Source organism: Ochotona princeps, chromosome 7, assembly GCF_030435755.1.
Source record: "Ochotona princeps isolate mOchPri1 chromosome 7, mOchPri1.hap1, whole genome shotgun sequence".
NCBI lineage: Eukaryota > Metazoa > Chordata > Mammalia > Lagomorpha > Ochotonidae > Ochotona > Ochotona princeps.
The window spans coordinates 72,500,422-72,516,064 of NC_080838.1; the positions used below are offsets into that span (position 1 = coordinate 72,500,422).

Here is a 15,643-nt window from a genome sequence, read left to right on the forward strand (position 1 = left end):
TGGAACCTGTTGGACATTAGGTCTGGGTGCCACACGGACCTATTTTGACCCATACGATGCCACAATTGGTATTATTTTCCTGCGGGACCAGTGCAATCACGGACCTCAGCAAGTTCTCGCGAGATCAGCACATGCGCAGTTCACTGTTGTCTCCTGCAGTCCCAAAGCTATTGCCACAGTACCCAAAATGGCGCCTGATATACAACCAGTACAGTTCTTGATCTGCTGGTCATCAGATCCACGAGCTACCCAAACCTGCCCTAGGTGGAATCCATAGAATGCCACATCGTTGCAGTTTACCGAGTCAGAAATGAGCTCACTCCCAGCTCAGCGCATGCTCCGTCCCTTCCCTTGCCCTTTTCTGCTTTCCCAAAATGGCGCCCAATTCAGCTCTAAGGGGCTGACTGGGCTATGGAATCCACTCTGTTCTCGCACTGCCCATCTGAGATCTGCTGCTCTGTGTCTGCTCCTGATCAAATCAAACGTACCAGTAGAACGGACAGTTCTTTGTCTGGGTTCACCACCCGAGCTCCCAGTGAAAGTCCCTTCCCACCTGGTTGCTGGTGGAGTTCTGGCTGCTGGTGGAGTTCAGATCGCCGTGCTGGAGTATCAGTCTCTGCAACACCACACCGTTGTGTCCGCTGCTTTCCTGTGTCTATCAGTCTCCAGGTACCCCTCTGCTGTTGTTCTGTCCCTTTCTATTTCCTGAAACATGTCCTCTCTGTTTCATCCTGATTAAATGTTTTTCCGTCCGCATAAACGTGTCCTTACCCTATTCCGCTATCTTGATTCCAGCCTGTATTGCAGTTTTATTGAAATCCTGGAGGTGCACATTTTCTGCCTCTTTGCTGTCATGTCACTCACAATTTGCTGACTCATATTTGAGTCTTTTTTTTTTTTTTAGGCAGATAAACCCATTACAAATATAAAAAGGCAGTTGTTTGGCCTGGGTTTTGGTCCTCTCTCTAGCTGCTGTTTCCAGATTCCTACTCATGCGGATTAGGAATGAGAGCCAGGTAATGATCCCAGTGGCCGAGTTCCTGCCAGGCCTAACCTTAACTATGTGGGTATTTGAGGAATGGATTCCAGACAGGAACACTTTGTTCTCTTTCTCTGTCAAAACAATTTTTTATTTCTTATTGCATAGCATTAAAGCTGTCTGCCATCTGTATTGTTGGTTTCCAATACAGATACCAGTTTAAGGCTTGGATGCCCTAATTCCAATCCAGCTCCTTGCTAATGGTCTAGAAAAAGCAGTAGAAGATGGCCCTGACAATTGGACTCCTGCTACTCATGTGAGAGTCCCAGATGAAGCTCCTAGCTCCTGGCTTTGGCATGACCGAGTGTGGGCCACTGTGACCGTCCCGGGAGTAAACCAGCAAATGGAAGACTAAGATCTTTTTTTGTTTCATTGTACCCTCCTTTCCCACCCAGTCTCTGTGACTCTGACTCAGCTACTTAGTTTTCAATGCATAGTTTCCTCATGTAAAAACTGTGCAGCTATAAATATGCCTAAAGCAGGTAACAGAAGATCTACAAATTTTTGATATTCAATCACGTATCTATTTGCCCATTACAAAATTTTTAAAACATCTAGTTACTTATTTTGAGGTTGACACTGTGGTGCAGCAGGTTGAGCTGCCACCTGCAATGCTGGCATCCCGTAAGGGTGCCACTTGAAGTCTGGCTGTTCCATCTCTGATCTTGCTACCTATTAATGTACCTGGGAAAGCAGTAGATGGTCCAAGTGATTGGGCCCTTGACCCACATGGGAGATCTGGATATAATTCTTAGTTCCTGGCTTTGGTCTGTCCCAGACCTGGCTGTTGCTAAAATTTGGAGGGTGAACCAGCAGGCAGAACAGCTTTATCTTTTTGAAAGGCAGAGTTGCAGAGAATTACAGACAGAAGGTGAGAAAGAGATCTTCCTTCCACTGGTGATTCCCTGTGATGTCCTCAACGGCCACCAAAGCCATAGATCTCCTATGTGGATGGCAAGGGCCCAAACAGTTACACCTCCTTCAGGTGCTTTTCTCAGACCATTAACAGGGCCAGATAAGAAGTGGCGTGACTGGGACATGAACTGACGCCTATATGAGATGTCGACATTGCAGGCAACAGCTTTACCCACTAGGCTACAAAGGCTGCCCTCACTGTGCTTCTTTTTAACAGAGAGACACAAGTAAGTTCCTGATCTGAGTATAATGAAATGTTAGTATTTCTTCTTCATTATAACCAGAGCAATCAGGATCCCTACGAAACAAAATCTCAAAGGCTAAATACAAGAATGTGTTAAAGAGTAGCTGAAACAACACCTATGGGTAATCAAGATATACTTTCTCCCCGTTCCTTTCATGAAAAAAAATTGTGTTTCTATGGCAGGCTGTGGGATAAGGATGACACCTTCAGACATGCCATTGCCAGCATCCTCTTCTATGGAAAGAATTATCCAAGGGCGGGAGACAGCTGTGGAAGGCGAGTGGCCCTGGCAGGCCAGCCTACAGCTCATGGGGGCAGGCCATCAATGTGGAGCCAGCCTCATCAGTAACATGTGGCTGCTCACCGCAGCTCACTGCTTCCGGAGGTAAGTCCACCAGGCCTCTGGTTAACCTTCTTTTCCAAGTTGTATCCAGCTTAGCCTCAGCTCCATTCATGGCAACTCTGCTCTGCTCCTCGATGCACTCTGCTAGTTCTTTTTTTTTTTCTTTTAAAGATTTATTCATTTTGTTACAGCCAGATATACACAGAGGAGGAGAGACAGAGAGGAAGATCTTCCGTCCGATGATTCACTCCCCAAGTGAGCCGCAACGAGCCGATGCGCACCGATCCGAAGCCGGGAACCTGGAACCTCTTCCGGGTCTCCCACGCGGTTGCAGTGTCCCAATGCATTGGGCCGTCCTCAACTGCTGTCCCAGGCCACAAGCAGGGAGCTGGATGGGAAGTGGAGCTGCAGGGACTAGAACCGGCACCCATATGGGATCCCGGGGCTTTCAAGGCGAGGACTTTAGCCGCTAGGCTACACTGCCGGGCCCTCTGCTAGTTCTTAACATGTAATTCTGTGGGATTGTGATTTGGGTTCTCTTTCCTCCTACGTAATTATCTTTGTGTAATAAGTAACTATTATATTAGGGAACTTCAAAAACCATAAAGTATGTGTGTTATTGACTGCTACAGATTTTAAATTTCTTGTACCAAAACATTTTTTTAAATATTTATTTTTATTTGAAAGGCAGATTAATTTAGACAGAGAGAAAGAGAAACACAGAGACTGGTCTTCCAGCTGCTGGTTCACTCCAAATGGCCACAATGATTGGAATTGAACCAATCCAAAGTTGGAACCCAGGTGCTTCCTCTGCACCTTTCATATGGATGAAGGATCCCAAGGACTTGGGCCATCCTCTGAGCTGCTTTTCCAGGGCATAGGCAGAGAACTGGATTGGAAATGGGGCAGCCAGGACTCAAATCAGTGCCGATAAGAGATTGGGCACTGCAGCCAGAGGAATAATGTACTATGCCACCATGTTAGCCCAACTGTATTTCTTAATTCATTTTTCCTCATCTTTGTCACAAGTTTAAACTCTTCAGCACACCCAAGGAGTAATTCACTCCAATCTGTTGTATTTCCCTCACTAAGTCATCTAACTTCGTATTTTGGCATCCATTGTCACTTCAGAAATAAAAATAAATCCTGGCTATCTCAATTGAAATCTTGTTTTCTCGTTAAATCATCCAAGAGCCCCTGCTGCTGGCTTGCATGGTCCAGCATGTTGTGTGGAAGGTGGGAGAGACTTGCTACCTTGTCTCTCTATCCTTCCACCATTAAAGACTAGTCATGGACAACACAGCAGGAAATTCCTGCTGGGGCTTTTGTGACAGTGGTTCTTCAAACTCAGCTGAAAGTGGCTGTTTGGCATAGCAGTAAGGATTCACCTGAGGTTCCTCTATCCCATGTTAGGGAGCCTGGGATTGAGTTTGGGCATTGCTTTTAATTCCATCCTCCTGATAATATGCCTGGGAGACAGCAGATGCTGGCCAAGTGTGTGAGTCCCTGCCACCCATATGGGAGACCCAGACTGAATTTTGGGATCATGGATTAAACCTGGCCCACTCCACACTGTCCTAGCCATTTGGGGAGTAAAGCAGAAGATGGAATGTCTCTCTGCTTCTCAAGATTAAAAAAAATAGAGAAGTGGAAAGACAGATAAATAATGAATGCATTTTTTGCAGTTCAGCTGTGTTAATTTCAGACACATGGACACACAGGCTCCTTATTGTCTCAGAAGATAAAGGATATCCTTTTTTCTTCCCTAGAGATTAACCATCTAGTACAGAAAGCTCTTCCTTTCAACGTCTCCATGACAAAAATCTCTGAATACAGTCCCCTGGCCTGACCAGCAACATTAATCTTATACCCTCCTAAAGAGGCCATACATGATCAGTCCAGGAACCTCTCTAACATCCTTTTAAGTGTAGCACCATAGCTGTTTTCAAGACACTGACACAGATCTTTATGTAGTAGACTTATAGTGAGAATGACCTAATGAATTTGAGGTAATTATCTGCTACTACCTCACTACAGTAAAGAATCTCGTTTAAACAACTTTGAACTTTTTAAAAAGATTTATTCATTGTTATTGGAAAGGCACATATACAGAGTAAAAGAGATACGAAGAGAACGATCTTCCATCTGCTGGTTCAATCCCCAAGTTGCCATACCAGCCAGAGCTGATATGATCCAAAGCCAGGAGCCAGCAGCTTCTTCCAGGTCTCCCATGCAGGTGCAGGATCCCTAGGCTTTGGGCCATCCTTGGCTGCTTTCCCAGGCCACAAGTAGGGAGTGGGATGGGAAACAGGGTAGCCAGGATACAAACTGGCACCCATATGTAATCCTGAGTATGCAAGATGAGGACATTAGCCACTAGGGTACCTCACTTTGCCCCAGACTTTGAACTTTCAAACCAATCAACATTATGCCTTGAATGTGAACTTAAGTTTCATCCATTTGTTAAGGCTTTTTGATTTGTACTTGTTCAGAGAGTCCTCCAAATATACATTTCCATTTCTGTAAGAATTTACAATTAATTGGTCTTTGTTTAGGTACAGTAAAAAGAAATAAAGCCAAGATATCAAATGGATATTTAGTGCTGCTACAGTCATCACTGTATGGGCATGGGTCCAGGAGACAATGGAAGGAGGATTGGATGCCCTAAGTTTATACACCAACTTCAAGGCACTTGCAAATGAAAACAAAAGAGAGAGAGCATTTGTGGAGTCAAAGGAAGTCATTTTAAAAAGATTTACTTATTTTTGTTGGAAAGGCAGATTTACAGAGAGAACGAGAGAAGAGAGTAAGATCTTCTGTCCACTGATTGATTCCCCAAGTGGCCGCAACAACCAGAGCTGAGCTGATCTGAAAGCAGGAGCCCTGAGTCTCCTTCAGTTCTCCCATGTGGGTGCAGGTACCAAAGGCTGTGGGCTTTCCCAGGCCACAGGCCTGAAGCTGGAAGTGAAGTGCAGCAGCTGGGGCATGAACCAGTTCCCATATGAACTTCCTGCATGTGCGAGGCTAGGATTTAGCCACTGACTCATCATGCCAGGCCCAGAAAGTCACTTTTAAAACATTGAAGTCATACTATAGAATATTTTGTGCTGAAGTTCATAGTTCAGGAGAGTCACTGTCATTAAGGTGATCATCCTGGAGAAAGGTGATTCAGTGTTTCAGATGGTATTTCATGTAAATGTAGCATACTGCTGTGAAGAGAAAATGTAAAATATTTTGAAGACAGCATAGCAGTTCTCAAAATAGTTATTATGTTTTTGAAACTGTGTTTTCTTCTGCAGAAATAATGTGTTTATAAATTCTGTTCAAGTTAATCTTAGCACCTACACGTCCATGAAAGATCAATGCAGTCTTTGTGTGGGTATGTAAAAAAGTTCTTAATGGTATGGCAGGAGACATGGGCCATGTCCTTTTGACACTAACTGGCTGGGTATGTCACTTGCCTGGACAAGTCACTGAGTTCCCTGGGTTTCTGTTTCCTTATCCTTGCAACATGTTGAGTTAGTGTATTAAGTGAGGCTTTCTTTCTCATCAGTAGTGAATGAAGGGATGGGAAAAACTCTTGTTTTGTCAATTATTTTATTAGTGCCTTAAGACCTGGGGTTGTACTCATCTTCATACCTCCCACAATTCTGTGTAGTAACCAGTGCCTGGTTCTCCAGTTAATATTTCAGTCCTAAAATTTTTGCTTTAAATACATTTTTTCCTTAACAAGTAGCAAGCTAGATACGAGCAGAAAACTCCCCCCACCCCATCCATCAACTCCATGCCCTTGGCAGCTCAGCCTATTTTGAAAACCACTAATCTTTTGAAGTTTTTTTGTTCCACTTAAAATTTAATGATTCACCAATTTAATCATCCTCCTTGAAAGTGGAAATCCCCTATCTAATTCACCTGTGTGTGGTTTCCTTCTCCAAATTTTTAACCCAGGGTTTCAAGTCTCATCAACCTTAAAAAAAAAAAAAGGTATTAAAAAACAAGAGAGAGAAAAAAAACTGGAGTTTGGAGAAGAATTAGAAAGATAAAAAAATAATAAGATTAGAAACAATTTGCTTATGATGGAAGTGTGTAGGGAAACATTCACCCATTTAAAGGATGAGCCCCAGTCCAATTAGAGGGACTTTCTAGACCAGACTGTGGGAGCACGGTTGGGCTAGGACTACAAAGTCCTTCCTTGAAAATAGGCAAGATATATGAACATAGGGTGAAGATATAACCCTGGCATACATGGGGTACATGCAACAGTCAATTTGTGAATTCTAAAAATGGATGGAGGGTTTGATACTGAGCTGAAGGAAAATGAGTCTTAGTGTGTAAATTATCCCAAACTGATCAAAAGTAGCATCTTCCCAGCGCATTAAAAATTAGGAGAAATGAATCTTAAAAGTTTCTAATTAACGAACTGCTTAAATCTTATACTTCAAACCTCATAATTTGTTAACTTAACATAATTGATTGTATGATTTTAAGAATTAATTTTTTTCCATAGAGTCATCCATGGCAGCTTCTGTCACCATGAGGGTATTTTTAGATGCATAGTGCCAATAGTGGGAGAGAAGTAAGTCTCAATCTTTTTTAAAGTATGAAGTTAAGTATCACCAATCTTACCCTTCAACTTTTCTTTTTCCAGAAATAAAGACCCAAGTCAGTGGATTGCTACTTTTGGTACAACTATAACACCACCTGCAGTGAAACGAAGTTTGGGGAAAATTATCATTCATGAAAATTATCGTAAAGAAACAAATGAAAATGACATTGCTTTGGCTCAACTCAAGAGCAGAGTTGAGTTTTCAAATATTGTCCAGAGAGTTTGCCTCCCAGATGCATCTATAAAGCTACCACCTAAAGCAAGTGTATTTGTCACAGGATTTGGATCTATTGTGGATGATGGTGAGTAGCTTCAATACTGTTTTCCTATCACAAAAATGTCTTGAGATCAAACAAGCTGTCTCAAATTTTTCATAAAAATAGAAGTGATACTTACAAAGTATGTGGCCCTACGCAGGCAAGAGGGATAGATGTTCAAAAGTAAAGAAAATAGGGTCCTTATTTTTGAGTTTCTATTTGCAGCTGTGATAAGACAGGGGAAAAACTACCAGGGAAAAATAAAACAGAATACTGGATTAAAGAAGGGCTAAGTAGTATGTGAGAGCAAGCGAGTAACTAAATACAAATTGTATGCTTTCTGAATGTAAGGACGTCTGTTCAGTACATACCCTACATCTCAAGCAAGCCAAGGAATAGCATGATTTCCCTTTGCTTACTGCAGCCTTTTCTAATTTTAAAGAGAATTTGCAATAGCTATAAACATTTAGATGGGTTTTCTTGTTAACAGAGTATACAAACTTTTTTTTTCTATTCCAGCAGTGCTGAGACTGTATGTCTAAGAATTTTATAAATTTAAGGTCAGAATGTAAAGATTGTTAAACACTAGTTCACTCTGTTCTAAAGAGAGAAATTATCTGAATATTATAAAGTAAAAAATAAAAAGTTATTAAGGTTCTACCAAAAATATCCAGAAGAAACAAGAAAACAAGTACAGTATTATTATATCTTAAGTTAAACTTCTTGGGTGAGAATTGATTTCATTTTTAATGGAAAATTTTTGAAAATCTCCATGTATGTCTCACTTCATTTCTCCTTCCTATGCTGTTACATAGTGTTTCACAAACAGTTCTGGTCTATTTCCCTTCCCATGTCCAATAGTTCAGTGTCCCCCACTCCTAAACCCAGACCTGTCTGTACCGACATGAGATTCTTTGCACCAAAGAGACATCTGTTTTTCTCCCCAAATCACAAGACACACACTACAAACAGAGTAGAGCAAATACATCTGTGCATTGGGTTCTGGTTTCTACTTCAACAGCTCTTGGGAAATCAATTAACAAGGCCTTGGCTTCCTTGCATGGAAAATGTGTCATTTGGACAAGAGCTGTGTGATGGAGCACTCCGAAGAAGTACAGAAAGATGTGGACATATCTCTCATTAAAAAAACCCACATAGATACAGATAGAGACACAGACACAAGTTTTGCACCTAAGTTTGAGTGCCTGAAGGATCCACGAGTACATTAGTGGAGCATATGTATCACTAGTTCTTCGCATGCAGACAACAGAAAGTAAAATCAGAAGACTACTGCTAATAAAACAATCGTGTGCTTTTGCTCTTAAGGATACACACCTATCTTCATGTCTTGGATACAATTTCATTTAAAAACGCTGTTTGTTTGTGTAATAGGACCTACACAAAATAAACTCCGGCAAGCTAGGGTGGAAACTATAAGCACTGAAGTGTGTAACAGAAAAGATGTGTATGACGGCTTGATAACCCCAGGCATGTTGTGTGCTGGATTCATGGAAGGAAAGGTAGATGCATGTAAGGTAAGTCCAAGACAAAGTTCAAAATTTCTTCTTGTTGTGTCTAAATTTGGCATGTATTTTACCAGCCAGAAAAAAAAAAGCATCCCTTTCACCAAGACCTATTTTGATTTAGTAAATCACATTGAATGTTTAGTGTATGACAAGAAAAAAATTAAGCAACCTTTCTGCATTCTTTTCTTTACCATAAAAAGATAAAAGGAGCATTCTAATTATCCCTATTTTACAAATCAGGAAATTTAAACCTATTATTCTCTATTTTTGGACTCCACAGTTACCTTTGTTCTCTATTATTACTTTCTTAAGCAAGCTCAGAAACAAAAGACAGAAACCTCACCTCTATAAAAGGCAGAAACTCACGCCTTTTAGTGGGTCACATACATGCTGTGTTCATCCCGCAGCCTCCAAACTACTCCCTTTGTATTGCTATCCTGCTTTAATGGCCTGAAACAGGTTTCCTCTCCATTCCAAGCTACATGGCATCGACATCAGTCTGCTTAAATACCCAGTTCCTAAACTTCATCTCCATTTCCATCTGACTGCTTGACAACCACCCCCAACGTTCCCTCCTCGTGCTTTCAAATAATACACTCCCTCGGTTATGTTTCAGCGTGCCAACCTTCATTCCCAACACACATGGCATGGCATGCACAATTATTCTTTGTGTGCTTCCTCTGTTTTATTTCATTCTGTAGCCCTCATCAATATTCAGTACATAATATTTTTACTTAACTTTTTTCTTTACTATTTATCTACTAAATAAAGTTAAATAAAGGGAGATATTTTTGGAAATCTATATTCTATATTTCTATATTATCAGTACCTAAGACAATATCTGCTGCAAATTGTTGACTGCATTAAAAATATAGTCATGGAGTACAACCTGTTGCCTTCATATATGTATGCACTGTAGCATGACTAATTCAAGATAGTTAACATATCCATCACCTCACTTGCCTAAGTTTTTGTGGTACTAAATTTAATCTCTCAGCTGCTTTGAAATATACAATACATAATTGTTGATATGGTCACCCTACTGAGCAGTAAATCTCGATACTTATTTGTACCCTTTGGCCAGCAATTCCACATCCCATTTCTTTCCCTTTCTCACCTTCCAAACCTCTGATAATCTTCACTTTAGCCGCTACTTCTGTGAATAAAAGATACAAGTGCAATCAGGGTGTCACATGGTACTGGTCTTTCTGTGTCCGCCTGATTTAATTTATCATAATGGCCTATAGATTCATTCATGTTGTCCTATGTGGCAGATTTTTGCTTTTTTTAAAAAGGAATTTCTTGATTTTTTATTGGAAGAGCAAATTTACAGAGAGGAGAGACAGAGAGAAAGATCTTTCATCTGCTGGCTCACTCCCCAATAGCCACAATGGATGGAACTGAGCTGATCTGAAGCCAGGATTTAGGAGCTTCCTTCAAGTGTTCCATGTGAGTGCAGGGCCCCATACATCTGGGCCATCCTCTGCTGGTTTCCTTGGCTATAAGCAGAAAGCTAGAATGGAAATTGTGCAGCTGTGATATTAACTGGTGTCCATATGGGATTTTAGTGCTTGCAGGTGGAAGATTAGCTAGCTATGCCACTGCAGTTTTCCCAATTTTGTTCTTTTCAAAACCTCATTAGCATTTGAGTATGTGTATATAAATCACATTTTCTGTATCGTTCATCTGACATTAGGTTGATTCTGTATTTTCCCTATTGTGAGTAATGCTGCAATGAACATGAGAACTCATGTATCCTAAACATTGATTTCTAGTATATTCAGGAGTTGATAGCAATATTTTTTTTGCTTTTGCAGAAGTGCCATAGTGTTTTCCATAATTGCTGTACTAATTTACATTCATAACATGCACAAAGATTCCTTCTCTTCTCATCTTCATCAACACTTTTCTTTCATCTTTTTTTAAAATTTCTTATCATTTGACTAGGCCTTTGCTGTTGAACTCTCTTTGCTAGATACCATTGAACTTCCTATACCTGAACATTATTATCATTTCAAAAATTTGGAAAATATTTATTATTTCCTTCAATATACTTTCTGGATCATTTTCTTCCTGTTCTCTTTTACAAACTCCAATTGCACTTAACGTTAGTTTTCTTCTTAATGATGCTCCATGATTCTCATGGGCCTTCTTCATTCATACTTAATTGTTTTTCATTCTGATTATATGACTAGATAATTTCAAATATTATTTCTTTGAATTCCTTAATTTGTTCTTTTGCTTCAAACTATTGAAGTTTTCTACTGAATTTTAAATTTATTATCATATCTTAAAATAAATTTCTGTTTTGATTCAGTTACTTTGTTGAACTCATTTTATTCATGAATTAATTTCCAACTTGCATTTAGCTTTCTATTTTTTCAAAAAAATTATTATAGCATATTTACTCATTTGATAAAGTGAGGCAGAGAGTGAGAAAGATGTCATATTCACCAATTAGCTTTTCAAATGCCCACAGTAGTCTTCAAGGGGTGTCAAATCTGCGAACCAGGAACTCAATCCAGGCATCTCAAGCAAGACAAATCTAATTACTTGATTTTTGACTGCTGAATCCCAGGATCTGCACTGACAGGAAATAGGAACCAGGAGCAAAAACTGAACGCAGACACTCTGACCATAAGTGTGGGCATCTTAACCACTACAACAAATGCTTGGCCCATATTCAAATTTTCATAGTGCTTACAAGTTAATTAAGACAATTATTCTAAATTATTTGTCCACCATTTCATAGGTACCAATTTCTTTAGGTGCATTATTGGAGCTTTGTTAAATATTTTTGGTAGCATGATATTTCCTGAATTTTCATAATCTTTGTGTCCTTGCAGTAGCTACTGCCCATTTGATGGAACAGAAATCTATTCCAACCTTTGTTTAGTATTTGGTGCTTATAGTTTTGTTTCAATTTTTTATTGGGCTGGTGGTGAGCAACTCCAGACAGGTAGATTCTATCATGTTCCCTTGTTGGACTAGGCTGTTACCTATGCTTTGGAGTCAAGGGAAAAGTTCTAGTTGTGCTCTATAATGAATTAAGACCACCACTTATTCTTCTTTGTAAGGTAAGAGATATTGATCAAATGGAGATGTAAGTTATATTCCCTGGCTGGCCAATTCTGCAATTTGCATTCTGCTACTAATTAAGATTATGTGTTGGCCTCTAACACTCAGCAAGGTCTCTAAGATACTACCCCATCAATTAGGGTGTTCAGGAGCCTGAGACAATGCTTCAAATATATAAGAAACTATGTTCCATATACGTGGGGTCATGGGCTTACCTTCCAGCCTATGGTAGTATTAAGTAGAACCCTGAAGCTTAATGGAATAGCTTTCATCGTGGGGCAAAGAGAGGCCTGATACTCCTCTCAGCAAATATGCATTTACTTCATCCTCCTGGATTACCAATGGTTTAAGGAAGGCATAGAGTTGGATGGAAAACTAGCCAGGGAATCAAGCCTGGGAACACCACAGACTGTGTTTCCTGCAAAGTAATACTGCTGGTTATGTTTCCTGGAATGCTGAGCCATCAACAGGATCCGTGCTGGTCAGAGGAGCCCCACCTCTTATTCTTTTATTCTGACTGACTCCAGGTAGTCTAACCCTGCCAGCACTGCTGTGTTTCCCATGACATGAGACAAGACAGCACCCGCTCTGAAACATCTCAGATTGGCAAGGAAGCTAAATGTTCATTGCTGACTCTTCCCCTCCCTTTAAAAAACACATGGCTTTATTGAAACATCTATGTGCAGGGCTGTGTTTGTCTTGGAAGAGAAGGCAAGCAGAAAACATTGCTCTTGTCTTCTTTGTACAGCTGGTCTCAGAACTGGAGTCGAAGGAAATGTTTCAGACTCACTCCTAAATTCTGGAATACTTACAAGAGTTTGTGAGGAGAACAGACCAGGACAATTGTGATTTGTAGTCCATCTTGTTGACAACACTCCTGCCATTAGTTTTAGCTCACTGTTGCTTAAGCCCCAAGCTTATTTGTGGCACTCTTTCAAGTGGTTCTGTTTGACTAAGTTCCCAAACTGAAAACAAGCTCTCCCTATACTCCTCCATCTCCACTCAGGTAGAAATTTCCTGAAGAGAATATTAAAACACATTGGTTATTACCAGAAGTTCTAAATAGCAAAATCTGATAGTACATATTTGGATTTTTTTTTGTTTGTTTGTCTGATTGATTCTCCAAATACGTCGGTCTTTGAAATTCCCCAACACCATCTTTAATCCCTGTTTTTTCCTACTACTTGTTACCATTTGATGACTTTGTGCCCCAATTTTAAAAGGAAAACAGAAGCACCTTTCTATCTGCTCAGCACCAAGCATGCAGCCCGGCCTTCATCTTCATTCACTTCTTCCACTATCATTTCAGGATTCAGATAAGAAGTTGCAGCTGCCGCGAGCCAAATCCCTCCTTGCCAGATCCCTGTTCTTATGCAGGTTTTGGTGATGTTCACACTAACAGTTATTTTCTCTCTGTGTTTTTGCAGTCATCATTTATCTTGCTACTGAATCTTCAGATGTCCTAGAGGGGAAAATGTTCTTTGTTTACACGGGTATCTCCAATTGGCAGTCCACCTTGTCACTTTATCATCAAGCATTTGAACAACTTTAATACTTCTTACTTCAATGTTCTTACCACCTGTCATTTTCCTTCATCCATTTCAACCAGGTTTCTTCTTCTTCCACAGAAATGGTACTTCCTAAGGTTTCCAGTAACACACCACTGGCATTCATGTGTTTAAAGTCAATAAATGCTTTTTTGATTTATGTTTTAACCTTTTAGCAGTATTTGACAATGTTCAACACTACCCTTTCTTGAAATAATATCTTTTCTTGCCTTGTAATAACTTTCACCCTATATTATTCCCTGCTTTCTCTCTAGAGTCCACTTGTCACCCACAGCCTCAGTGACCATCTCTGCAGATAATTTGTAGGTTTATGTTGTTAGTGCACAGCTTTTCTCAGAGCTCCAGAGTCACACATCCAAATGTTACTGAAAGACTCTACTTGAATATTTCAAACACATCACAGATTTGGAATGCTGTACCTGATTCTGCTTATTCTCATACCCATCCAACCTGGACCTCTTCCTTTGGCCAAAATACTTGGACCACTGCTACACACATGGGAGACCCAGAGTTCTAAGCACCTAACATCGTCTTGGCCTAATCCCGGCTATTCAAAGCCTTTTGGAGGTGATACAGCTGATGGAACATTATCTGCATTTTTTCCTCTCCTTTTGTCACTCTGCCTTTCAAACAACAAAATGTTTTAATTTATTTATTTTATATTTAATTTATTTATTATGTTTAATTAATTTATTTTTATTGGAAAGGCAAATTTACAAAGGAGATAGAGAACAATCTTCCATCTGGTGGTACATTCCCCAAGTGGTCGTAATGGCTCGAGCTGAGCCAACCTGAAGCCAGGAGCTCTTCCAGGTCTCCCACGTGGGTGCAGGATCCCAAGGCTTTGGGCTGTCCTCCCCTGCTTTCCCAGGCCACAAGCAGGGAGCTTATTGGAAAGTGGGGCAGCCAAGACATGAACTGGTACCAATGTGAAACTGGCGTTTTCAAGGCGAGGACTTCAGTCACTTGGCTACTGTGCTGGGCCCTAAGTCTTTTTAAAAGAGTAGGTTCATTTGTATTTTCCATCTATAGTCACAAATACTAATTATATATTTAACATAGTTTATGCATGGAAATTAGGTCATGCATGAACCAAACCAAAAATCTGAAAATCTGTTAACCTCTCCAAGGAAATAATGTAATTTAAATTTTAGCACACTGCTGGGTCAGGCATTGTATAGTGGGTTAAACTGCCCCTGCAAAAATGCTTAGATGTCCAAGCTACTCTGCTTCAGTTTTCCACCAGTGTGCCTGCGAAAGCAGCAGAAGATGGACCAAGTGCCTGGGCCCCTATGAACCACATTAGAGACCCAGATAGAATTCTGGGATTTTGATTTTTGCCTGTCCCAGCCTGTATGTTGCAGCCTGCTGGAGAATGAGCCAGTGGATTCAAGATTTCTCTTTGTGATTCTTAAAGTTTCTCCCCGTCTCTCTGTAACTCTGCCTTTCAAATAAATGATTAAAAAAATTTTAGTATAATATTTAACTCAGCTGAGAAGACTATTACGAAATCTATAATCACTATATAATCTAGCTTTGTGGTCTATATACAATTTCTACTTTTTTTCTGTAGAAGAGAAATGATCATAATAACCTGTATACTGAATTGGATTAAGCTAATATTATTAAATTTGTTTTTGTTTTTTTAGGGTGATTCTGGAGGACCTCTGGTTTATGATAACAATGACATCTGGTACATTGTTGGCATAGTAAGCTGGGGACAATCTTGTGCTCTTCCCAAAAAGCCTGGAGTCTACACAAGAGTACATAAATACAGAGACTGGATAGCCTCAAAGACTGGTATCTAGTGGAAATTGTCTGAATTTTAGAGCCATGGAATGGAAACACCTGCTTCTTATATATTATTGTTCACAGCAAGTGGCCTAGAGGAATACTTTTACTAGATGTTAAGAACCTCTTTGGACCTGGACCAAATTAATACTATGAGGTGGACATTATGTCCACATGACCAAAATGTCCCTCTTATGAAGGAAGAAGACATAGCAAACGTCAGATAGCATTGTCTCCACACTCAGAAGGGGAGTGCATGTGACAATTCATAAGATA

At 40.2% G+C, this 15,643-nt stretch overlaps 1 protein-coding gene across 1 annotated transcript in view; it reads left to right on the plus strand.

The window, feature by feature from the left end:
- LOC101530870 (transmembrane serine protease 11F) overlaps positions 1 to 15,384 on the plus strand; it is a 57,033-nt gene extending 41,649 nt beyond the window's left edge. The window contains exons 7-10 of the mRNA XM_058667259.1: positions 2,382 to 2,583; positions 7,190 to 7,449; positions 8,797 to 8,939; positions 15,226 to 15,384. Coding sequence (XP_058523242.1) covers positions 2,382 to 2,583; positions 7,190 to 7,449; positions 8,797 to 8,939; positions 15,226 to 15,384 — 764 coding nt within the window. The remainder of the gene's footprint in view (positions 1 to 2,381; positions 2,584 to 7,189; positions 7,450 to 8,796; positions 8,940 to 15,225) is intronic.
- The last annotated feature ends 259 nt before the right edge of the window (positions 15,385 to 15,643 follow it).